The 25,648-nt window shown below is 38.5% G+C and overlaps 2 protein-coding genes across 2 annotated transcripts in view; one reads left to right on the top strand and one right to left on the bottom strand.

The window, feature by feature from the left end:
- The window catches only part of PLEKHH2 (pleckstrin homology, MyTH4 and FERM domain containing H2), a 132,443-nt gene that overhangs the window by 30,003 nt on the left and 76,792 nt on the right, over positions 1–25,648 (top strand). Inside the window, exon 3 of the mRNA XM_003262788.3 lies at positions 5,677–5,739. Coding sequence (XP_003262836.1) covers positions 5,677–5,739 — 63 coding nt within the window. The remainder of the gene's footprint in view (positions 1–5,676; positions 5,740–25,648) is intronic.
- On the bottom strand, positions 3,538–4,818 carry C1GALT1C1L (C1GALT1 specific chaperone 1 like). Its single transcript, XM_003262789.3, has one exon. It carries the CDS (start codon positions 4,700–4,702, stop codon positions 3,755–3,757), a length of 948 nt encoding a protein of 315 aa, XP_003262837.1. The 5' UTR covers positions 4,703–4,818; the 3' UTR covers positions 3,538–3,754.

The following is a 25,648-nucleotide window of genomic DNA, read 5'->3' as shown; positions in this document are numbered from 1 at the left end:
AGGTATCAGAAATTCCTTATATTCTTAGTTTGTTAAGAGATTTTTATTGTGAATGGATGTTGAATTTTGTCAGATGATTTTTCTTCATCTGTCAAAATGATATTTCTTTTCTAGCCACTTGACATGGTGAACTACATTGGTTTATTTTTCAAATGTTAAAACAACCTTGCATTCCTAGGATAAACCCCACTTAGTCATGACATATTATCTTTATTGTGTATATTTGGATTGGATTTGCTGAATTCTGTAAAGATTTTTGCATCTGTATTCACAAGGATATTCGTCTAATCTTTTTCTGGTTTTGGCAATACTGGCCTTATAAAATGTGTTAGGAAGCATTCCCTTCTTTTACGTTCTGGAAGAGTTTTTGTTGAGTTTCTATTCATTCTTCTATACATTTTTGGGTAGAATTCACAAGTGAAACCATCTAGTCCTGGAGTTTCCTTTGTGGGAAAGTTTTTAACTACAAGTGTGATTTATTTCATAGACATTGGGCTATTAAGCTTATTTCTTCTTAAATGAGCTTTGCTATTTTGTCCAATTTATGGGCAAGAAGTAGTTCATAATATTGTTATCTCATTAGCATCTGTGGGGTCTGTGGTGATGTCTCCCGTTACATTACTGATATTGATAATTTGTGTCTTTTTTCTTTTTTGCTTTATTAGTCTGGTTAGAGAGTTATCAATTGTATTGATATTTTTAAAGAACCAGCTTTTGGTTTTATTGATTTTTCTCTATTTTTATGTTTTTAATTTTATTCATTTCTTCTCTAATCTTTATTATTAGTTTTTAAATTTCTATTGGCTTTAGCTTTAATTTGGTCTTCCTAATAAGTTTAATTCATTCAGACGCTTGCATTCCAGCTTATGCCCTCACTTCTCCACAGTGCAGCTGGAATCACAAAAGTCACTAATGACCTCGTAATTAGCAGTGGCATCATCACCAGTTGTTGCCTAGTTAGATGCCACTTCAGCATTTGAACGCTTTTTCTATGTACATTCATATATAGCCTCTCTAATTTCACAGGTTATTTGAAAATCTTCCTCTTGATTTTCTACTCATTCCCTCTAAGTGAGCAGAATTACCTTTGATTGACTATTGCCTACTATTTCTAATGCAAGGTTCTAACACCCATTTTTTTTCCTCCCTGCCATTATTCTCTTACTTTTTTCAGCTCCATAAAACTCCCTCTGGTGCCTCATCATGTATGATACAAACTACTTTATCCATAATCCTGTCACCTAGATATAGACAACTCCTTGTCCTTGGTTTATGTAATTCCATAAAAACAGGCGCACATAAATTTTTTAACAAAAATTTGATTGCAACATTCATTACTGCTTTGCAGTCCCTTTTCCCTCAATATATCATTTATGTATAATATCATTCTATATATAATTTACACTTATTTTTAAATATGTCATTTACAGCTTTTCATATATATTTAAAACTTTTTATTAGAGAGATTTTCAAACATACAAAAGTAAGCAGAATGTTATAATGGACCCTCCTGTACACATCACCCAGCTTTCATGGTTGTCAACTCAGGGCCAATCCTGTTTCATCTGCACCCTGACCTACTTCTTTCCTCCTATGTTATATTGAGACAAGTCCCAAATATATCATTTCCTCCATCCATATAAATTTTTAATGACTGTATGGTATCTAACTGTATGGATATACCATTATTTATATATTTAGATAATCCTGTTTTTGGACATTTGTGACTTTTGGTTTTATCATTCAAATTATAACACTACAACTGCTACCATAATATTTTTAAATAAATGAGATACCACCAGCTTTTCACATTGCTTGAATTTATTTTCTTGTTTATCCCTACAATATCCTGTAAAGTAGTCAGAACAGGTTATATTATCCACATTTTATACACAAGAATTTTAGAGTCCAGTGGCAAACTATTGGTAAATAGTAGAGTTTCCTAACTTAAAATTATTCATAAAAATAACACATATATATGGTAGAAATAGGCTGCTTAAAAATTTCTATGTAAATATTCATTGAACACCTATTAAGTATTAGATACTATGTTGGATGCTTTTCTGTTTATAAATGCTGTGAAACAAGTGTTGTATCATTTTACAGGTAGGGAGTGGAGACTCAGATAAGTTAAATAATATACCCATCATCAGATGGCTAGTATTGGAATCTGGGTTCCAATTTAGGTCTTGCCTTTAAGTTCAGTATTCTTTCCAGTTTTCCCTATATTTATATTTCAAGGATTACCTCCTTTTCATTAAGAAAGCAAGTAACTTTTGAGCTTGATTCTGCCTTCAAGCAACTTTACAATGTAGTTGGGAAGATAGTACAAGATAGGAAGTCAGTGCCATAGGAGCAGAAAAAAAGTTATTTGGCAGTGGTAAAAATAATGATACTGTCCATATATGCATGGTACTTTAGGCATGACAGAGAGCTTTGTCATTTCATCAATAATTTGTAATATATTAAATACCTACTATGTAGAAAGACCTGTATTAGTTATGTAACAGTGAAGCAAGCTGACTTTTGTCCTTCCTGTTATCACTAGAAACTAAACATTTGAGAAGGAGAAATCAGACAAGATATTTGCATAGTTCTCTTAAGAAAACTATTTTTTTCACTAGCAAACTATTTTTTTCACTGTGCATTCTTCTGTTTCTTCTGGCAATCCTGACAATATTCAAAATCCAGGCTAAGTAAGGCTCCAGAAAAACCAAATTTCCCTGAAAATAGAATATAGTTATATTGTAGAAGTGACAATTGTCAGCATATTGCCAGTGGTGGAAGAATGTGGTATTGGCATGTGTTTGCTAGTTGGTTTTTGGTTTAGGGAATATTCTAGAGACATCCAAAAGACATAATGCTTGTCCAGCTGCTTCTATATAGTGCCATAGTCTAAACAAGTAATTCAACAAAATGCTTTGAAACCACAATACTTGCTCATTAAACATTTGAAATATTTTCACAGAAATTAAATATGAGGTACTGAGAATGTACTTGCACAGTTATTTACATATCCAAATATTTGAAACCTCTTCCAGAATCTAGATCCCTGTAATAAACTGCCTTTTAAAATGCTGCCATGGGGCTGGGTGTGGTGGGTCATGCCTGTAATCTCAGCACTTTGGGAGGCTGAGGGGGGTGGATCACCTGAAGTCAGGAGTTCAAGACCAGCCTGACCAATATGGTGAAACGGCGTCTCTACTAAAAATTAAAAAATTAGCTGGGTGTGGTGGTGTGTACCTGTAGTCCCAGCTACTCAGGAGGCTGAGACAGGAGAATCACTTGAACTCGGGAGGCGGAGGTTGCAGTGAGCCGAAATTGTGCCACTGCACTCCAGCCTGGGTGACAAAGCAAGACTCCATTTAAAAAAAAAAAAACGCTGCCATGTGGACAGGCAGTTAAATATGTGGCCATACATGGTGATGACAAATGTTCTACACCTTTATTATCCAGTAGAAATATGTAAGCTACATGTGTAACTTAAAATATTCTAATAGACACATTAATCAAATTAAAAAGCAGGTGAAATTAATTTTAATAGTATATTTTATTTAATGCAAAATATCCAAAACATTATTTCAATGTGGAGTCAATATAAAATATTATGAGATGTTTTACATCTTCATCCTGTTTTCTAATAATATATGAATTATTGAATGAAGTATGTATTTTACACTTACACTGTATCAGAATTTGGAGTAGCCACATTTCAAGTGCTCTTGGACAGCACAGGTCTATTATTCTCCAGCCCTCAGTCATTTTCTGAACCAACTGGAGGCAAGAAAACGAGTGTGTCATTGAAACAGTGTCCAAATGCCCTAAGCCGGTACAGGCCATACATCATTACTTCCATCTTTTGGGGGGTCAGTCCATTGAAAGTAATAGCCATATCTGAACAGCAGCCTTCTACTACTTGCTGAGGGTTATTAGACAATGCCTCTTCAATAAGCTGTGCGATTGGTTTTGTATTAAATACATCTCTTCCTTCATAATCCTCTGCATTTTCTGCATGAACTCCTGCATATTTCAGGCATATTGCCAGCTGCTTATCTTCAGATACCTTCCAAATCACACTTTGATCTGCACAGGTCTCAGAGTTATCGAGAAGTCTGTTAAGTCTTTTCATCGACTCTCTACTTAAGACAATCCCTCCTTCCACAGTCACGTATTCGAGGTCTCCAGATACAACAGCGTGGCCCAGATAGAAGGGTTGGGATGCATCCCTTGTAAACAAAAGGTACTTTAAATTTTCAATGACGGCAAACGTAGTGGGAAGTGCAAGAAAGAACCAGTTGTAGTTGTCGCCATACTTTTCAAAGACGTATTTGTAAGTGGTCCTCATCTGTACCCACCTGTCATTGCTTTCTATATTGAACAAATTATCATTTTTAGTATCGTAGAGCTCTGCTTTGTCACAGTGTTTGGTCCAGGTCTCTTTCAGTACAGCCCAGTAACTCTCATCTTCGGATTCTCCAAAGATGATACAGAAAACACGAATACTTTTACTGAGCTCCACGAGTATCACTTTTGAAGTGTTTAAGAAATCATTCCTGTTAGGTGGACGAAGGTGATGGTGCTCGTGGAATTGAGTTTGACCTCTGTGTCGAATGTGAATTTGGCCAAACATAGTTATCAAAACCCAGGAAATGCTCCCAAGCAACATACCCTTAAAAAATGATGTCCCACTAGCGGAAACCATTTTCCAGGCGTTAGGACAGTACGCCAGGATCAAAGGCAGCCTGGGACCGGGTCCCGGGGTCCCGCGCCCCGGGGTCCCGCGCCTTCCGGAACTGGCGGCCGCACTCCCGATTGGGCCACTCTAGCTGCGGGAGGTCGCTTCTCGGTGGCGTAGAGAAGGGGGCGGGGCAGGAGCCGGACGCTGCGGCCACTGCGGGTGGGGTCCGTGCTGTTACCGGTGAGAGGTATACCAGGAGTCCTGCACGCCTGGCCTTCCAACCAACAATAAATTTGAAAATGAGCAGAGATTAGTCACAGACGGCTCTAAAGTGGGCCGGACATCAGCACTGAGCCAAAAAGAATAAAATTGAGTTTTACCTCACGATTCGTGCGTTCAGCCCCAGGTACAACACATCCCGTATGTTGATAAGCATGGGGTCCTTCTTAAGGCTTTTAAAATTCTCCTTATAATATTCGTTTTAGTATTTGTGTGTCTGTGTGTTTAATCAAAGAATCTCTTCTATACTCTCTCCATCAGTCTGTAAGAATGTAAAACTACCCAGAGTTTTTACTTAAACGTAGCACCTACGGAGTTCATGAGAACACACCACTTCCTTGATGTCGTTATGACTTTTTGATCAACCCGTCAAATAGGTCATTTGAAGCCTTTCTTTCCTCTTAGATTTATTTTCTTGTTCTTAATATATGTTAATCAGTAATTTTTAATTTACAATCCACTGAAGAAAATTCTATTGATGAATACTCTTGACGTATATATATAGTCCTTGTATTAAAAGTATCAAAACTCTGGCATTTTGATCAACTTTTAAATATTCAAAGAGCCTTTAATGTGCTAACTGTATTTAACTCATCTCCAGTGAACTACTTTAAAATATCCAAACTGATGATGACATTATGAGATTTTTAAAGCCTTTTTCAGAAAGGCTTATTTTTCAAAAATAAATTTTTGTATTTACATTTTCCCTCACTCTACAGATGCAACAGCTTGAGAGACAAGTTATTGATGCTGAACGTCAAGCAGAAAAAGCTTTTCAACAGGTAGAGTATAATTTTAGTTTAAATGGTTTTTTTTTTCCTGTACTACTCACATAAAGATTGTTTTGCTCATAATGGAAAGACAATTATCAGCCCGCCTCTACATCTTATCGTTTTGACTGTTCATAGCTTGATCCATAAAGAAAATGGAGAATCTAACTCTATTTTGTCCATTAACAAATTTTCAAAAGGAAAAAAAGCTTCCATTAGGAAGTTTTATCTTACTTCTGAGAAAAATCAAATATGACTTTTATGGTAATACTAACTATATTTAAGTTTTGTATATAAATATGTTCATAGTGGCTTTATTTGTAGTTATAAAGAGTTGGAAATAATATGAATGCCATATTATAGAAGAATGAAAAAGTAAACTCTATCAACTCCATGAAATATTAGACAACCATTAAAATAATTGTTTCTAAGGATATGCATTAATATGTAAAAATGCTTAGAGTTAATATTAGGAAAAGTCAAACCTAAGAGTTAAAAAAAGTCTGAGAGGAAACACCCCAAAATTTTAACAAATGTTTAAAATTGTTTGAATTATGGAATCAGGAATGATTTTTTCCCCTATTTTTTTTGTGTGTGTGTGTTTTTTTTGAGACGGAATCTTGCTCTGTGGCCCAGGCTGGAGTGCAGTGGCGCGATCTTGGCACACTGCAACCTCCGCCTCCTGGGTTCAAGAGATTCTCCTGCCTCAATCTCCTGAATAACCTGGATTACAGGTGCACGCCACCACACCCGGCCAATTTTTATATTGTTAGTAGAGATGGGGTTTATTGGCCAGGGTGCCCTCAAACTCCTGACCTCAGGTGATCCACCCACCTTGGCCTCCCAAAGTGCTGGGATTACAGGTGTGAGGTATTGTGCCTGGCCCCCTATATTTTCATACTTTGAGTTTTTTAATGTAACTTTTATTTATGAAAATTTTCAAATTTTGTAATGACAGGGTCTCACTATGTTGTCCAGGATGATCTTGAACTCCTGGCTTCAAGTGATGCTCAGTGTCCCAAAGTGTTGGGATTACAGGTGTGAGCTCACTGTGCTCAGACAACTTTTATTATTTTTTTAAAAGATGATTTGATAAGTCACATAACCCTTTCTGGGCCTTGCCAGCAGTAAAATGATGGGTTTGGATGGGCCCACCCAGCCTTAAAGTTTAATGATTCTAAATCCATAGCTTCTCATTTCATGAAAAGATCTCAGTCATATTCAGTTTAATCAATGAGTTCCAGTGAGTTCTGGTGTTCTGCAGCACTATGGAGTAATATGGCTAACTATAATTTATTGCATATTTACAAAAAGCTTAAAGAGCCAGCTTTCTATATTTTCATAAACTAGAAGAGAGGATTTTGAATGTTCACAACGCAAATAAATAGTAAATGAGGTGCTGGCCATGCTAATTACCTTGATTTGATCATTACATATTGTATACACACATGGAAATATCCCTCTGTATCTCCTAAATATGTACAATTATTATGTATCAACTAAAAACAAAAGAAAAAAGGCTTAAATACAAAATTATTTCTCCTAAGAAGTGCATATGAAATTCCTTATGCTTTCTCTAAGTTTGTCATGTTTCCTTCCTTCAACTTGAGTACTACCAAATCTTTTTTCTTTTTAATTTTTATTTTAGAAGGGTAAGGAGTCTGGCAACAAGGCTTTCCCCCTTGCTGCTCTGCCATTCTTTCCACTAATTTTGGAAGTTGCAGTGTCTGTTTGTTTAGTGGTTTGGCTTTCTGGCTGCTCAAAATTGAAGTCAAGTAAGCCTTCTGAAGGAAATTTATCACTTGTAAATCTTTCAGAAGGACCTCTATATGTGGCAGCCGTACCAAGTTTCTCATTCTAAGTTTCTCATTTTCTTGCCACTACCAATTATATCTCTCTTGATTGTATTTGCTTGGCTTATTTGATTTCTTGTTCCATAGCATAGTCACATCTTCCATTTGACAATTAGAATTTCCGTTTCTGCCTGGTTGAAATTTGTGTCCAGGGCCACTTTAGTTGCAATTATTTTTACTACATACACTGGATTTCTAGTTTCCATTACTGTTGTTCATATGCCAACTGGAAAAGCCACCTGTTCCCTCAGAATGCCAACTGGAATTCCTTCCTGTACCATTATGATTCCAATCTACTGTTCCACTATTTGAATGCCAACCAACTCCAGAATTACTATGGTTGTGAAACCAAGTCAGGGAGCCTCCTGCAACATCCTAATGCCACTCAGAACATCCTTTTGGTCCACCAGTATTCCTCAAAGAATGCAGAAAGCTGTTTCTCCATGTATTATTAAAGCGATCTTTTTTCCAATTACAATCCTCCTGTGGAGGTCCAGGGTGATGCCATGCTGGCTGACTGTAACTCTGTCTGTGTTGGTGAGGAATTTGGTGTTCTCAGCTCCACTGGGGTCACCTGTCATCAGAATTTACTTCTTGGCTGCTACTGGAAGGTTCTTGTCAACTTTGTTCTTTCCTTTGTTTTATTAATTGAATGAGTTCCTTGTCAAAATAATCTTCTTCCTCTTCCTCTCCTTTTCCATCATCTTCTCTTTCCTGGGCATCAACGTTATCTTTGTGCAGCTGGCCAGCAATGTGCTTTGCATATGCAGAAAGACCCACTTCTGTGGCCCTGCACCTTGGGCACTCATGACTAGTGCCTCTTTTTGGAGCTGTACACGATGTGACACTATATGCATTTTTGTTCTCCTACCGTAGTGACCAGATCTGAATCACTCAACCAAACCCTCTTACTCCATCAGGCCACTGAGGGCCGGGCAAGGGAGCTCCCTGATGCCCCAGATACCCCATTCAGTTTTGGGTCTGAGAGCCTACTCTGGACCCTGTCCCCACCAGGCCCCATCACCCTCAATTTTTATTTTGGATTCAGCAGATACATGAAAAATTTAATTTTATAGGGTAGAGTAAGTGCCTAATAGATTTCTTTTTTTTTTTTTTTTTTTTTTTTTTGAGACGGAGTCTCGCTCTGTCGCCCAGGCTGGAGTGCAGTGGCGCCATCTTGGCTCACTGCAAGCTCCGCCTCCCGGGTTCACGCCATTCTCCTGCCTCAGCCTCCGGAGTAGCTGGGACTACAGGCGCCCGCCACCGCGCCCGGCTAATTTTTTGTATTTTTAGTAGAGACGGGGTTTCACCGTGGTCTCGATCTCCTGACCTCGTGATCCACTCGCCTCGGCCTCCCAAAGTGTTGGGATTACAGGCGTGAGCCACCGCGCCCGGCCAGTGCCTAATAGATTTCTAAATAAGCCCAATGTAGCCTAATCTTTGATTTTCTTGATTATGCTTGAAAAGGAAATCTTACAACTTTATTAGGCAAGACTTTAAGCACATGCAAGAGTAGAGAAAATAGTATAGGGAACCCCCATCACCCACTTCAACAATTAGTCAAGTCATGGCTCATCTGTACCTCCACCCACTTCCCCTGCCCCCTCACACTGGACTATTTAGAAGCAAATCCCAGACATGGTATAATTTCATCCATTATTATATACTATACTAATCTAAAACCAAACGCTCTTAAAAATCATAACCACAATACCATCATCACACCAAAAAATTACCAATAATTCTTCAGTATATCAAAGATCTAGTCAGTATTCAAATTTTTCCAAATAGCTAATAATTGCTTCTGTGTTTTGTTCTTTAATCAAAGTGGAATTCACATAACATAAAATTAACTTTTTTTTTTGAGACAATCTCACTCTGTCACCTGGGCTGGAGTGCAGTGGTGCGATCTCAGCTCACTGCCACCTCCACCTCCTGAGTTCAAGTGATTCTCCTGCCTCAGCCTCCCGAGTAGCTGGGACTTTAGGCACCCACCACCACGCCTGGCTAATTTTTTGTATTTTTAGAGAGATGGGGTTTCACCATGTTGGCCAGGCTGGTCTCGAACTGCTGACCTTGTGATTCGCTCACCTTGGCCTCCCAAAGTGCTGGGATTACAAGTGTGAGCCACCGTGCCTGGCCAAAATTAACATTTTAAAATGAACAGTTCAGTGTTGTGTACAATCATCACCTCTATCTAGTTCCAAAATGTCGAAAGGAAACTCATCTCAAAAGGAAACTGTATTCATTAAGCATTTAGTCCCATTTCCCCCTCCCACTAGCCCCTGGCAACCACCAATCTGCTTTCTGTTGCTATGGATTTATCTATTCTGGATATTTCATATAAATGGATTTATATACTATGTGATCTTTTGTTTCTGGCTTCTTTCATTTAGCAGAATGTTTTTGATATTTATCAATGTTGTAGCATGTATCATGCTTTATTCCTCATTATGGCTGAATAATGTTCCATAGGTATATATACATACACACAAAATTTGTTTATCCATTTGTCTTTTTATGGACATTGTCTTTTTATGGATTTTCACTGCCCTCAGTGTCTCCTGTGCCCTACCTATTCTACCTTTTCATCTTTTGACTATTGTGACTAGTGCTGTTAAGAACATACATATATTTGTTTGAGTACCCCTTTTTAATTCTTTTATTTATATACCCCTCCTTTTTTTTTTTTTTTTTTCTCTGAGATGGAGTTTTGCTCTTGTTGCCCAGGCTGGAGTGCAATGGCACGATCTCGGCTCACCGCAACCTCCGCCTCCCAGGTTGAAGCCATTCTCCTGCCTCAGCCTCCCGAGTAGCTGGGATTACAGGCATCCACGCCTAGCTCATTTTGTATTTTTAGTAGAGATGGGGTTTCTCTATGTTGGTCAGGCTGGTCTCCAACTCCCGATTTCAGGTGATCCACCCACCTCGGCCTCCCAGAGTGCTGGGGTTACAGGTGTGAGCCACCTCGCCCGGCCCTCTTTTTTTTGTTTTTAATAGTTGGTTTGTTCAAATTGGGATCTAAACTAGATTGACACGTTTCATTTGATTCTTAAACTCTTTTAATTTATAGGGTCTTTTTCCCTTTTTTCTTTCAATTTATTTGTATGGGTTAATTTGTTCTCTAAAGCTTTCCACATTCTGGAGTTTGCCGAGTGCATACCTATGATGTGATTTAACAAGCTCCTCTACCCCTATATTTCCTGTAAAATATAGTTAGATCTAAAAATTTGACTTTTTTTCTTTCTCTCTTTTCAAGACTACTTCTTGGGTGATATTGTTGACTTCCACCAGGAGGTATATAATAATGTCTAGTTATCTCTGTCTCTCTCTCTTTTTTTTTTTTTTGGTGATATTAGCAGCCATTGATTACCTTGTTTAAATCAATGATTTCATCAGGGAGGTTATTGCTTTTTTAAAAACAGACTTTAATTTTTAGAGCAGTTTTAGATTTACAGCAAAATTGATAGTATATGAAGTACAGAGCTTTCATATATCCTCTCCCCTCCAACACACATTCAAGCTTTCTTCAGTGTCAGCATCCAACACCAGAGTGGTACACTTATTACAACTGATGAACCAACACTGACACATCATTGTTACCCAAATCCCATAGTTTACATTAATGTTTACTCTTGGTGTTTTATGTTCTATGGGTTTTGACAAATGTGTAATGCTGTGTATCCTCTTCTATAGTACCCTATAGGATACTTTCACTGCTCTTAATGTCTCCTATGCTCTACCTATTCAATCCTTCCCTCCTCTTAAGTCCCTGGAAACCACTGATGTTTTTACTGATTTAATTGTTTTGTCTTTTCCAGAATGTCATATAGTTAGAATCAGACAGTATATAGCCTTTTCAGATTGGCTTTATTTTCACTTAGTAATATGCATTAAGGTTTCTTCATGACTTTTCAGTTAGCATTCTTTTCAACAATAACTTAGCCAGAATGGCTAAAATTAAAAGAACAACAATGAAGTGTTGGCAAGGAGATGGAGCAACTGGAATTTTCATGCACTTCCAGTAGGAATGCAACTTTGTACATTTATTCACTCTGGAAAGCTGTTTGGCAACATCTACTAAAGTAAACATTTGCCAGCCTATGAACCAGCAATTCTACTCCTAGGTATATACCAAGAGAAATAGGAACACATATCCACCAAAATATAGGTTTATGGACATGTGAAGCAACTTTATTCATAACAGTCCTAAGCTGAAAACAAACAAATCGTTCTACCAAAAAAGACACATGCACTTCTATGTTTATCACAGTGCAATTCACAATAGCAAAGGCATGGAATCAACCAAGGTGGCCATCAGTGGTGGGTTAGATAAAGAAAATGTGGTACATATACACCAGGGAATACTACACTGCCATAAAAAAGAATGCGATCAGGTCCTTTGTAGCAACATGGATGCAATTGGAGGTCATTATCCTAAGAGAATTAATGCAGGAACTGAAAACTAAATACCACATGCTCTCACTTATAAGTGGGAGCTAAACATTAAATACACAAATGATACCATTTCCACAGTGTGAATCTATCTTGATCAGAATTCTTTTGACATCTAATCATGATCCCTGCCTAGAAAAATAAACAAGTTTTTCTTATTGTGAAATGCCCAATGAGTCTTACCAAGATAGGAGAAGATGAATGTAGGATATAACATGAGAGAAAGCCAATCCAAGACAATTGTAGAAATTGCCAAGAAAATTATGGGCAGGGCACATTTCAAGGTTAATTCTAACCCAGCTCTTCTCCAGGATTCCTAGAGTGTAGTTATTTAAATTAGCATACATTGGTGTTCTAGACACATAGAATTAAAGTCCAGAGTTTGGAATAAGCAGTTAATTTTTCTTTTTTTGGGACGGAGTCTCACTATATGCCCAGGCTGAAGTGCAGTGGTGTGACCATGGCTCATTGTATCCTTAACTTCCCGAGCTCAAGCAATCCTCCTGCCTCAGCCTCCCTAGTAGCTGGGACTATAGTCATGCGCCACCACACCCAGCTAATTTTAAATTGTTTGTAGAGATGGGGCCTCACTGTGTTGCCAGGGCTGGTCTCAAACTCCTGGGCTCAAGTAATCCTCCTGTCTCGGCCTCCCAAAGTGTTGGAATTACAGGCGTATACTGCAAACTTGGCCTTTTAAAAAATTTTTTGTTGTTGATTTTTTTTCTCCTCTTCCTCCTTCTCCTCCCCCATTCGATCTCCTCCACCTCCTCCTCTTTTTTCTTTTTTGAAGGGGAAGGGTGAAGACAGGAGAGGAATATGCAACCTGTTTGGCAAGGTAAAGTCTGTACAGCCAAAGAGAAATCAAGGTGAATTCATGTTTCTCTGCCTTAAAATTTTAGCTGGATTTAAATCCAAACTCTCCTACTTAGTTGACTGAAAAAGCTTCTTAGTTTCTTCGAGTCTTAGTTGTGTCGCTTATGGAAAAGAGCTAATATTTGCAGAGCTCATAGTCTCTGTATATTGTGTAGAGGTGAGAACACAGTGATTAAGAACACAGACTTGAGCCAAACTGTCTGGGTTCAAAGTCTGTCTCCATCTCTTACCACCTTTTCAACTTGGGCCTCAGCTTCCTATCTGTACAACGTAGTACTATCTAATACCTAGCTCATAGGATTTGGGGGAGATTGATAGTTACTATGAGGAAAGTGCTTGGAATATTTCCTGCCACATAGAAGTGCTATTTAGCCGTTATGAAGATTGACTCTGATTTAAGTAAAGTGCCTGGCCTGCAGTCAGCCCTCAATAAATGGTGGTGGTGGTAGAAGTACGATTAGTAATGTAAGCATCTATGCTGTGTCTGTGTTTTAATACTCTTTGGCTGATAGTACCAAGTAGTGATATTCCCACTTACACCTCTACAAAGGCAATAATTAACAGTAAAATCATAAAAAGCCTATTTAAATTCTGTGGAGGCACTTTCAGAATGCTTACAGCATTCTCTGTCCCTCCATACCAGATGTTTTAGTCTTTTTCTGCAGAGGTGTACTGAGCTGTATATGCCTGTTCCTGTTCAGCCACATGCCTTGCAGCACACATTTGTTGGCTTGTCTGCCTCTCTGACTGTCGCCACTAAAAGCAGTACTCAGCTGAAACCTGCTCAACTCTATACTTTAGCTTTGTACATTTTTCTCTTTGTATATTAATGAATGGCATCACTTCTGTAACAATTAACGAAGTTGTCTGCAGAAAAAAAGTCACACATTTGCCAGATAAATCTTAGTGATCTTTATACTTCATGTTCTAGTACATCCCCCTCCCCTCCCCTCCTCTCCCCTTCCCTTCTTTTCCCCTTCCTTTCCCTTCCCTTCTTTTTCCTTCATTGTCTTGTGTTTTCTGACTTTGGCCTTCCTAATAGCATCTTTCTTTACCTCTGTACTCTGGCTGTCTCTATATGTCTCTATATGTAATCTATCTGTTCTTCCCTATCTTTCCCTTCCCTTCCTTTCTCTCCTTTAACTGCCCATATTATGGGAAAAAGAGAAAGAAATTGAGGATGGTTTTGTTTTGCCTTAATTTAAAATTCTTAATTCATAATACGTGGCAAATTTGTTTGTTTTTGAAAATTAAACTAAATTAAGTATTTTTTATTTGTGATTTTCAACTATCTACACCCCCCACTCCCGCCGCCGACCACTGCCCTGCCCCGAGCCCTTGGGTCTTACGAGATCCAGTGAGGATTCTTTAAAAAAGGATCCTTGTTCCTGATTCAAGGGAAGCAAACCACAGAGGTTTGTTGCCATCAGGGCCAACCACTGGTCTTGGTAAGTTTGACAGGAAGGACTTCTCTCCTTTGAAGTTGTTCTTTGAGGATGTCGGGTATAAAGTTATTTAATTCTATGTGCTATGTCTTTAAGCAAAAATACACCAGGATTGGTTATTTTAGACATATTACTACTCCCATTACCAAAAAAAAAAAAAAATAGAGTTACAAATCTCTCAGAGTTTCCATGACTTAGCAAAACCTGTAGGCATTTCTTTTTGTCAGAACACTTTAAATTTATTTAGTGCATATTTTGTTACACTTCAGAAAGACTTTTTTTCTTTATGTTACCTCATAATCTAAAAGTCAACAGGAAATACAGAGAGCAGATGAATTCTCGTGCACTGACCATGTCACCTTTTTTGGCCTTTGCAAGACTAAGTGTTAATAACTTAGAGTAACTGAATCCTTTGCTATCTTTAACAATTTCCATGGGACTGTGGCCTATCTGGTGTTTATGTTGCTTAAATCAGCTTGCCTTTTCTCACTGAACCATGTCCTAAGACTGAAACAACTGTATTTATCTTAACCAAAAAGGAATATTTCGCCACTAAAAGCAGTACTCAACTAAAACCAGGTCAACTCTATAGTTTAGCTTTGTACATTTTTCTCTTTGTTTATCAATGAATGGCATCACTTCTGTAACAATTAACTAAATTGTCTGCAGAAAAAAAGTCACAGATAAATATTTTATTGCCAGATAAATCTTGGTGATCTTTATACTCAGTGCTCTAGTACATCTTTTTTTTGTTCATTTGTCTTTTGAGACAGGGTCTTGCTCTGTCATCCAGGCTGGAGTGCAGTGGTGCGATCTCAGCTCACTGCAACTTCTGTTTCCTGTGCTCAAGCAATCCTCCCACCTCAGCCTCTGGAGTAGCTAGGGCTGCGGGCATGTGCCACCACACCCAGTTAATTTTTTTTAACCTTTTTTTTTTGTAGAGACGATGTCTCACCATATTGCCCAGATTAGTCTCGAACTCGTCAGCTCAAGCAATCCTCCAGCCTCAGCCTACCAAAGTGCTGGGATTACTGGCATGAGCCACCATGCCTGGCCCTAGTGCATCTTTATTGTTGTTGTTCGCAAGTTTTGAAAGCAATATGATCAAATCAACCCAGTTCTACTTATGAGTACTCCTGTGAGATAGAAAAGCAGCAAAGAGCATATTTGGAAAATACTGACATATGGGATTCATTCCCAAGTATCTGATTAGGTGAATACCTTAATATATTACATTTATTTATGCTGACCAAAGAGGGGTAGATTATTCCCCTATAAAAGTATGTGTGTGTTTTTTTTATTATTATACTTTAGGTTTTAGGGTACATGTGCACAATGTGCAGGTTTGTTACATATGTATCCATGTGCCATGTTGGTTTGCTGCACCCATTAACTCGTCATTTAGCATTAGGTATATCTCCTAATGCTGTCCCTCCCCCTCCCCCCACCCCACAACAGTCCCTGGAGTGTGATGTTCCCCTTCCTGTGTGCATGTGTTCTCATTGTTCAATTCCCACCTATGAGTGAGAACATGCGGTGTTTGGTTTTTTGTCCTTGTGATAGTTTACTGAGAATGTTTTCCAGTTTCATCCATGTCCCTACAAAGGACATGAACTCATCATTTTTTATGGCTGCATAGTATTCCATGGTGTATATGTGCCACATTTTCTTAATCCAGTCTATCGCCGTTGGACATTTGGGTTGGTTCCAACTCTTTGCTATTGTGAATAGTGCCGCAATAAACATACGTGTTCATGTGTCTTTATAGCAGCATGATTTATAGTCCTTTGGGTATATACCCAGTAATGGGATGGCTGGGTCAAATGGTATTTCTAGTTCTAGATCCCTGAGGAATTGCCACACTGACTTCCACAATGGTTGAACTAGTTTACAGTCCCACCAACAGTGTAAAAGTGTTCCTATTTCTCCACATCCTCTCCAGCACCTGTTGTTTCCTGACTTTTTAATGATGGCCCTTCTAACTGGTGTGAGATGGCATCTCACTGTGGTTTTGATTTGCATTTTTCTGATGGCCAGTGATGATTAGCATTTTTTCATGTGTTTTTTGGCTGCATAAATGTCTTCTTTTGAGAAGTGTCTGTTCATGTCCTTCGCCCATTTTTTGATGGGGTTGTTTGTTTTTTTCTTGTAAATTTGTTTGAGTTCATTGTAGATTCTGGATATTAGCCCTTTGTCAGATGAGTAGGTTGCAAATATTTTCTCCCATTCTGTAGGTTGCCTGTTCACTCTGATGGTAGTTTCTTTTGCTGTGCAGAAGCTCTTTCGTTTAATTAGATCCCATTTGTCAATTTTGGCTTTTGTTACCATTGCTTTTGGTGTTGTAGACATGAAGTCCTTGCCCACGCCTATGTCCTGAATGGTATTGCCTAGGTTTTCTTGTAGGATTTTAATGGTTTTAGGTCTAACATTTAAGTCTTTAATCCATCTTGAATTAATTTTTGTATAAGTTGTAAGGAAGGGATCTAGTTTCAGCTTTCTACATATGGGTAGCCAGTTTTCCCAGCACCATTTATTAAATAGGGAATCCTTTCCCCATTTCTTGTTTCTGTCAGGTTTGTCAAAGATCAGATAGTTGTAGATATGCGGCATCATTTCTGAGGGCTCTGTTCTGTTCCATTGATCTATGTCTCTGTTGTGGTACCAGTACCATACTGTTTTGGTTACTGTAGCCTTGTAGTATAGTTTGAAGTCAGGTAGCGTGATGCCTCCAGCTTTGTTCTTTTGGCTTAGGATTGACTTGGTGATGCGGGCTCTTTTTTGGTTCCATATGAACTTTAAAGTAGTTTTTTCCAATTCTGTGAAGAAAGTCATTGGTAGCTTGATGGGGATGGCATTGAATCTATAAATTACCTTGGGCAGTATGGCCATTTTCACAATATTGATTCTTCCAACCCATGAGCATGGAATGTTCTTCCATTTGTTTGTATCCTCTTTTATTTCATTGAGCAGTGGTTTGTAGTTCTCCTTGAAGAGGTCCTTCACATCCCTTGTAAGTTGGATTCCTAGGTATTTTATTCTCTTTGGCTCTCTGTTTGTCTGTGATTGGTGTACAGGAATGCTTGTGATTTTTGTACATTGATTTTGTATCCTGAGACTTTGCTGAAGTTGCTAATCAGCTTAAGGAGATTTTGGGCTGAGACGATGGGGTTTTCTAGATATACAATCATGTCATCTGCAAACAGGGACAATTTGACTTCCTCTTTTCCTAATTGAATACCCTTTATTTCCTTCTCCTGCCTGATTGCCCTGGCCAGAACTTCCAACACTATGTTGAATAGGAGTGGTGAGAGAGGACATCCCTGTCTTGTGCCAGTTTTCAAAGGGAATGCTTCCAGTTTTTGCCCATTCAGTATGATATTAGCTGTGGGTTTGTCATAGATAGCTCTTATTATTTTGAGATACGTCCCATCAATACCTAATTTATTGAGAGTTTTTAGCATGAAGCGTTGTTGAATTTTGTCAAAGGCCTTTTCTGCATCTATTGAGATAATCATGTGGTTTTTGTCTTTGGTTCTGTTTATATGCTGGATTACATTTATTGATTTGCATATGTTGAACCAGCCTTGCATCCCAGGGATGAAGCCCACTTGATCATGGTGGATAAGCTTTTTGATGTGCTGCTGGATTCGGTTTGCCAGTATTTTATTGAGGATTTTTGCATCAATGTTCATCAAGGATATTGGTCTGAAATTCTCTTTTTTGGTTATGTCTCTGCCAGGCTTTGGTATCAGGACGATGCTGGCCTCATAAAATGTCTTAGGGAGGATTCCCTCTTTTTCTATCGATTGGAATAGTTTCAGAAGGAATGGTACCAGTTCCTCCTTGAACCTCTGGTAGAATTCGGCTGTGAATCCATCAGGTCCTGGACTCTTTTTGGTTGGTAAGCTATTGATTATTGCCACAATTTCAGAGCCTGTTATTGGTCTATTCAGAGATTCAACTTCTTCCTGGTTTAGTCTTGGGAGGGTGTATTTGTCGAGGAATTTATCCATTTCTTCTAGATTTTCTAGTTTATTTGCATAGAGGTGTTTGTAGTATTCTCTGATGGTAGATTGTATTTCTGTGGGATCGGTGGTGATATCCCCTTTTTCATTTTTTATTCCATCTATTTGATTCTTCTCTCTTTTCTTCTTTATTAGTCTTGCTAGCAGTCTATCAATTTTGTTGATCTTTTCAAAAAAACCAGCTCCTGGATTCATTAATTTTTTGAAGGGTTTTTTGTGTCTCTATTTCCTTCAGTTCTGCTCTGATTTTAGTTATTTCTAGCCTTCTGCTAGCTTTTGAATGTGTTTGCTCTTGCTTTTCTAGTTCTTTTAATTGTGATGTTAGGGTGTCAATTTTGGATCTTTCCTGCTTTCTCTTGTGGGCATTTAGTGGTATAAATTTCCCTCTACCTACTGCTTTGAATGTGTCCCAGAGATTCTGGTATGTTGTGTCTTTGTTCTCGTTGGTTTCAAAGAACATCTTTATTTCTGCCTTCATTTCATTATGTACCCAATAGTCATTCAGGAGCATGTTGTTCAGTTTCCATGTAGTTGAGCGGTTCTGAGTGAGTTTCTTAATCCTGAGTTCTAGTTTGATTGCACTGTGGTCTGAGAGACAGTTTGTTATAATTTCTGTTCTTTTACATTTGCTGAGGAGAGCTTTACTTCCAACTATGTGGTCAATTTTGGGATAGGTGTGGTGTGGTGCTGAAAAAAATGTATATTCTGTTGATTTGGGGTGGAGATTTCTGTAGATGTCTATTAGGTCCACTTTGTGCAGAGCTGAGTTCAATTCCTGGATATCCTTGTTAACTTTCTGTCTCGTTGATCTGTCTAATGTTGATAGTGGGGTGTTAAAATCTCCCATTATTATTGTGTGGGAGTTTAAGTCCCTTTGTAGGTCACTCAGGACTTGCTTTATGAATCTGGGTGCTCCTGTGTTGGGTGCATATATATTTAGGATAGTTAGCTCTTCTTGTTGAATTGATCCCTTTACCATTATGTAATGGCCTTCTTTGTCTCTTTTGATCTTTGTTGGTTTAAAGTCTATTTTATCAGAGACTGTGTTTTTATTTTATCCTTTTGGGCTTGATCCCTTGCCTGTGTTTGATTCAGGCATGGTAGCAGCTACATTTAAAGTTGCCTCTGACCATTCTAACACATGAGCTAATCTTGCCTTTCTGTAAAGTTAGTTCTTCTTTTTTGAGACTGAGTCTTGCTCTGTCACCCAGGCTGGAATGCAGTGGCATGATCTCGGCTCACCGCAACCTCTGCCTCCTGGGTTCAAGCATTTCTCCTGCCTCCACCTCCCAAGTAGCTGGGAATACAGGCGGCCTGGCTAATTTTTGTATTTATAGTAGAGATGGTGTTTCGTCATGTTGGTCAGGCTGGTCTTAAACTCCTGACCTCAGGTGATCCGCCTGCCTTGGCCTTCCAAAGTGTTGGGATTACAGGCGTGAGCCACTGTGCCCGTCCTGAAGTCATTTTTGACTCTTAATAAATCAGTACTGCTCAGTCATTGTAATATCCATGACCTTGTAATGCATATTATGTTGCAATGCCTTGCTGTATGAGGCCCACCCTTCATTATATGGAAAGCAAATTATTTAATGATCTTGCTTTTCAACTTCTGCAAGAAGAATCCTACTTTATAATCACGGAGTACTATGCCAAAATAATTGTGTTGTAAATGTGATTAGAATGATTAATTAATTTGCAGTAAACATATAAAAATTATAATCAACTTGCTGATTTCCCTGATACCATATCAGTAAATTTTGACACATTCTTGAGTTCAAGTTTTTTAAGAAGCTTTAAAAAGATATTTTATAAACATATGGCCTTCCCTTTCTTATGAGATCCCTTCCAAGTAGTATAGCATGACATGCAAATATCCGTGTGTCCCTCTCCTTATTTACAGCCTTGTATCTGGCCATGTCCCCCCTTCTCATATATATATATTTAAAAATAATTTTAACTGTTATTTTAGGCTCAGAGGGTACATGTGCAAGTTTGCTACATGGTTATATTGCATGATGCTGAGGTTTGGGATATGGATGATTTCATCTCCCAGGCAGTGAGCATAGTACCCAATAGTTTTTCAGCCCATGTCCCCCTCTCTTTCTCCCTGTCTCATAGTCCTCAGTGTCTGTTGTTCCCATCTTTATGCCCTTGTATATTTCATGTTTAGCTCCCACTTATAAGTGAGAGCATGTGGTATTTGGTTTTCAGTTCCTGCATTAATTCTCTTAGGATAATGACCTCCAATTGCATCCATGTTGCTACAAAGGACCCGATCTCATTCTTTTTTATGGCAGTGTAGTATTCCCTGGTGTGTATATACCACATTTTCTTTATCTAACTCATCATTGATGGACACCTTGGTTGATTCCGTGTCTTTACTATTGTGAATTGCACTGTGATAGACAGAGAAGTGCATGTGTCTTTTTTGGTAGAACTATTTATTTTCCTTTGACTATATACCCAGTAACCGGATTGCTGGGTCAAATGGTACTTCTGTTTCTTTGAGAAACCTCTGACTGCTTTTTATAGTGGCTGAACTAATTTACATTCCCACCGACAGTGTATAAGTGTTCCCATTTCTCCACAGCATTGCCAGCATCTGTTATTTTTAAATTTTTTAATAATAGCCATTCTGACTGGTGTGAAATGGTGTCTCATTATTGTTTGATTTGCACTTCTCTGATGATTAGCAATGATGAGCATTTTTTCATATGTTTCTTGGCTGCTTGTATATCTTCTTTTGTTTTATTTAATTATTTTTTTTTCAAGACAGGGTCTTTCTCTGTTGCCCAGGCTGGAGTGCAGCAGCATGATCATGGCTCTCTGCAGCCTTGTCCTCCCAGGCTCAAGTGATTCTCCCACTTCGGCCTTTTTGAGTAGCTGGGACCACAGGCATGTGCCACTACACTCAGCTAATATTTTAGAAATTTTTTTGTAGAGATGCATTCTTTTTTTTTTTAAATTTTATTATTATACTTTAGGTTTTAGGGTACATGTGCATAATGTGCAGGTTTGTTACATATGTATCCATGTGCCATGTTGGTTTGCTGCACCCATTAACTTGTCATTTAGCATTAGGTATATCTCCTAATGCTGTCCCTCCCCCTTTCCCCCAACCCACAACAGTCCCCGGAGTGTGATGTTCCCCTTCCTGTGTCCATGAGTTCTCATTGTTCAATTCCCACCTATGAGTGAGAACATGCGGTGTTTGGTTTTTTGTCCTTGTGATAGTTTACTGAGAATGATGTTTTCCAGTTTCATCCATGTCCCTACAAAGGACATGAACTCATCATTTTTTATGGCTGCATAGTATTCCATGGTGTATATGTACCACATTTTCTTAATCCAGTCTATCGTTGTTGGACATTTGGGTTGGTTCCAAGTCTTTGCTATTGTGAATAGTGCTGCAATAAACATACGTGTGCATGTGTCTTTATAGCAGCATGATTTATAGTCCTTTGGGTATATACCCAGTAATGGGATGGCTGGGTCAAATGGTATTTCTAGTTCTAGATCCCTGAGGAATCACTACACTGACTTCCACAATGATTGAACTAGTTTACAGTCCCACCAACAGTGTAAAAGTGTTCCTATTTCTCCACATCCTCTCCAGCACCTGTTGTTTCCTGACTTTTTAATGATGGCCATTCTAACTGGTGTGAGATGGTATCTCATTGTGGTTTTGATTTGCATTTCTCTGATGGCCAGTGATGATGAGCATTTTTGCATGTGTTTTTTGGCTGCATGAGATGCATTCTTACTCTTTTGCCCAGGCTGGTCTCAAACTCCTGGGCTCAAGCTGTCCTCCCTCCTTGGCTTCCCAAAGTGTTGGGACTACAGGCATGAGCCACCACACCCAGCCTGTGTCTTCTTTTGAGAAGTGTCTGTTCATGTCCTTTGCCCATAGCTTCTGCATAGCAAAAGAAACTATCAACAGAGTAAACATACAGCCTACAGAATGGGAGAAAATATTCACCAACTATGCATCCAACAATGGTCTAATATCCAGAATCTATAAGGAAGTTGTTATTATATGAATCTAAACAATCTAAACAAATCAACACGTAAATTTTAAGTAACTGGAAAGTAGTCTGGGATTTAAAATACTCTAAACATTTCTTTTGTCATACTATTTGGAAACAATCAGGAATCTTTGTCATGCCACAGCAGTTTATATATAGAAATAGAAACTTTCAACCCCCTCTTAAAAATACAGTCACATCTTGATTATGTATAGTGGACAGGAATGAGGTTAGAAATAGGAAGAAGGAAATAGTGATATGAATAATTACAACGGGAGTAATATTTGCAGCTCCTGCTTTCTCCTGTGGAAAATAGCCCTGGAAGCTGTATTGGGTTCAGTGATTTGCTAGAATAACTCATGGGACCCAGAAAAGCTGTTTTGCTCCTGGTCACCGTTTATTACAGTGAAAAGATACAGATTAAAATCAACAAAGGAAAAGGGCACATAGAGTGGTGTCCAGGAGAAATTAGGTATGAGCTTCCAGTTGTCTTTCTGCTGTGGAGTTGCACAGGGATGCACTTAATCCTCCCATCAATGTGTGACAACATGTGTGAAATATTGCCAACAAATAAGCTTACTCAAGCCTTGCTGTCCAGGATTTTTATTAGAGGTCAGTCATGTAGGCCTGAAGTATCCACCTGACTGATCTTAGTCAGTCTCCAGCCCACCCAGAGGTCAAACTGATACATTTTGGCCCAGGGCCCCAGGTGAACAAAAAAACAGGCACTCACCATAAGTCACACCATTAGCATAAACTATGTGGTGTGGCCCAAGAAAAATATTGGCAAAAGGGGCAAAATCTCTTATTAATACAAAGGCAGCCTTAACAGTCAAGATATTCCAGGGCATCAGAGGTTGTCTCCCAAGAGCCAGTGAAGGACCAGTCCTTTCTTTGGAGTGTGGAGGATCTGTACACCCCAAGTCTACTGAGTTAACCCTTTGCTGAACAGGAATTTAGGGACCTTGGGATGAAGAAGGTTTGGGGGAAGTGGGTGAGGGGTGTGCTGAGGTGGGTGGATACAATCAGAGGCTCTCCTAGAAGTAAAGAAGCAAAGTAGCCTAAAAACATGAAACATTCCACACTGGAGGCTATCTGTGTATACACATTTGTGAGGGTTTATTTAACAACCAATTTGAATTCACTGGTGTTTGTTATTGGCCAGTCTCTGAGTAGTTAAAATTCTTAAATGGTTCTGGTTAAATGAATGGAAAAACAAGTGAGCTATTTTCCATATGCTTGTGGTGAGATGTTTTAAAAGGCATCTTGGCTTTTCTGTGGACCTCTTAGCTTTTCTGTGGACCTCTTAGCTTTTCTGTAGACCTCTTATTCATATTAATGACCAAGGAAGACTGAATCCTGTCTACAGAACTTGGTCTTAATAGGACCACTTGGTAAGTAGGTTGCTTGTAACTACTTTGTGGTCTCTTTCTCTAAGAGATTTTGCCCCTTTTGCCAGTATTTTTCTTGCCTAGGAAAATTGTTTGTCTAAAAGTAATGGTTGAATTAAAGAGCTTCAGACGGCAAGGATGCATCCAAGGAGCTCTGTAGCATTCATTCATATAATAACAACTTCCAAATTGAATGTGTTATTCAGGGTAAAAGAGTAGTTCAAAACCATAGTTTTTCAGGTCTATAGACCTTTCCTAAGCAATAATAGGACTATTTTATGTGACAACCCAATGTCTGTAGGGTGGCTTGCTTTAACTTAATAAAGGGACACTAGATGTAGGTCTGGTAGCATTTATTTTTATTCTTACTCAGTTACTTTTGTTTTTCTTGAGGTTTACTTCTGTTACTCTGTGCCCAGAGGAGAACTATCATTTTGGACTTGGGCTCTGCTCCTCTCTCCCTGCTTCCTCAGCTACAGAATGCCGTATATGGAACTGGCTATAGCTATACCATCTTAAGATTACTGTCCAGCTGTCTGTCCTGCTTGGGCAGTTTTGCATGACATCATTTCTGATGCAGACCTTTGTCCTTGATACAGATCTTTGTCCTTCAGCTCATGTAGAAAGCCCACTATATTTCTTAAAATCTAAGGTAACTTAAATTATCATTTGGATAGTGGAATACGTTTTTCTTCTTCTACTTTTTTTTTTTTGATCTGCTTTTATTTTCCTAGTTTCCAGCCATGTGGTTGGTATTTAAATAGAACAGTTTTGGCATCTGAGTTGATTTACATTTATGCAGTGAACCCACAGATGAAACCTGGCATTCATGGTTAAAAAAAATAAATCCAAACTAACCTTTATACCTTTTCAGGAGAAAACCCTCATTAGTCAAATATTTTTTAGCTTTAAGTAAGGATTCATTGTGACTTTTCAGAAGTGTTTTTAATAATTTCAGATTTTCATCTTTACTGTCATCTTTAATTTCTCAAATGCTTTCACATTATTTTTTTCTCTTCACCCCTATAATCTGAAATATTGCTAAAATTATATTCTTACCTATTTGGAGTATATAGAATGAAAGTCTTAATATTGTATACAGTACCCAATACTTTATTTTCCTTCTTACTACCATTAACATCTCAAACATCTCTTATTTGGATCTCCTTGTGAAGTTTCTGCTGAGGCATCCAATCAACTAGACCATTTACAATCAAGGATCAAGTCTGTGAGTCAAAGTGAGAACTAAAGGAGAGAAAAGTGAGAACTAAAAGGTGGTGATAGGAAAATCTAAACTTTACTATGAGTTGAATAGACTTATATAATCCATGTAGGTTGGCAAACTCAATATGCAGATATGCCTTTCTGAGATTTTATATGCCTGGATGTGTTTCACAGAATATCCAAGCAGGGCCAATCTATCTTAGATATTAAACTTGAAGCACCACTCAACCTCCAGCCACGCCCTCAGTCTCTTTTACCCTGTTATTTTTTTTTTCCCATTACCCTTATTGATGCAGGAGTTTTTGCTTCTTAGCTCAGCTAGATCTGGGTTCTTATCTCACGACCAGGAAGAAGTAGTCGCACGGACACTCAAAAGAATGAGCAAGGCAGGAATTTTTATTGAATGGTGAAACAGCTTTTAGTGGAGAGGGGACGCGGGGGGTGGTCCCCCCACCCGAAGCAGGAGAGTTCCCAATATGGCTGAGCCCGGGGCTTTTTATGGGCTCAGAATAGGGAGTGCGTGCTGATTGGCTTGTGAGTATGCAAAAAAGGTTAAAGTAAAGACATCACTCAAAAGTGGGCATGATAGTGTAGAAAACCAATTAGGAAAGGGTAGGTATATGTAAAATA

The sequence above is a fragment of the Nomascus leucogenys genome, chromosome 19 (genome assembly GCF_006542625.1).
Source record: "Nomascus leucogenys isolate Asia chromosome 19, Asia_NLE_v1, whole genome shotgun sequence".
NCBI lineage: Eukaryota > Metazoa > Chordata > Mammalia > Primates > Hylobatidae > Nomascus > Nomascus leucogenys.
The sequence above is the reverse complement of the archived record's forward strand: the minus strand, read 5'-3'. Positions and strand labels throughout refer to the sequence as shown.

Bases quoted from the DNA above. Each gene is read 5' to 3' on its own strand.
- C1GALT1C1L (XM_003262789.3), bottom strand. From the start codon at position 4,702: ATGGTTTCCGCTAGTGGGACATCATTTTTTAAGGGTATGTTGCTTGGG.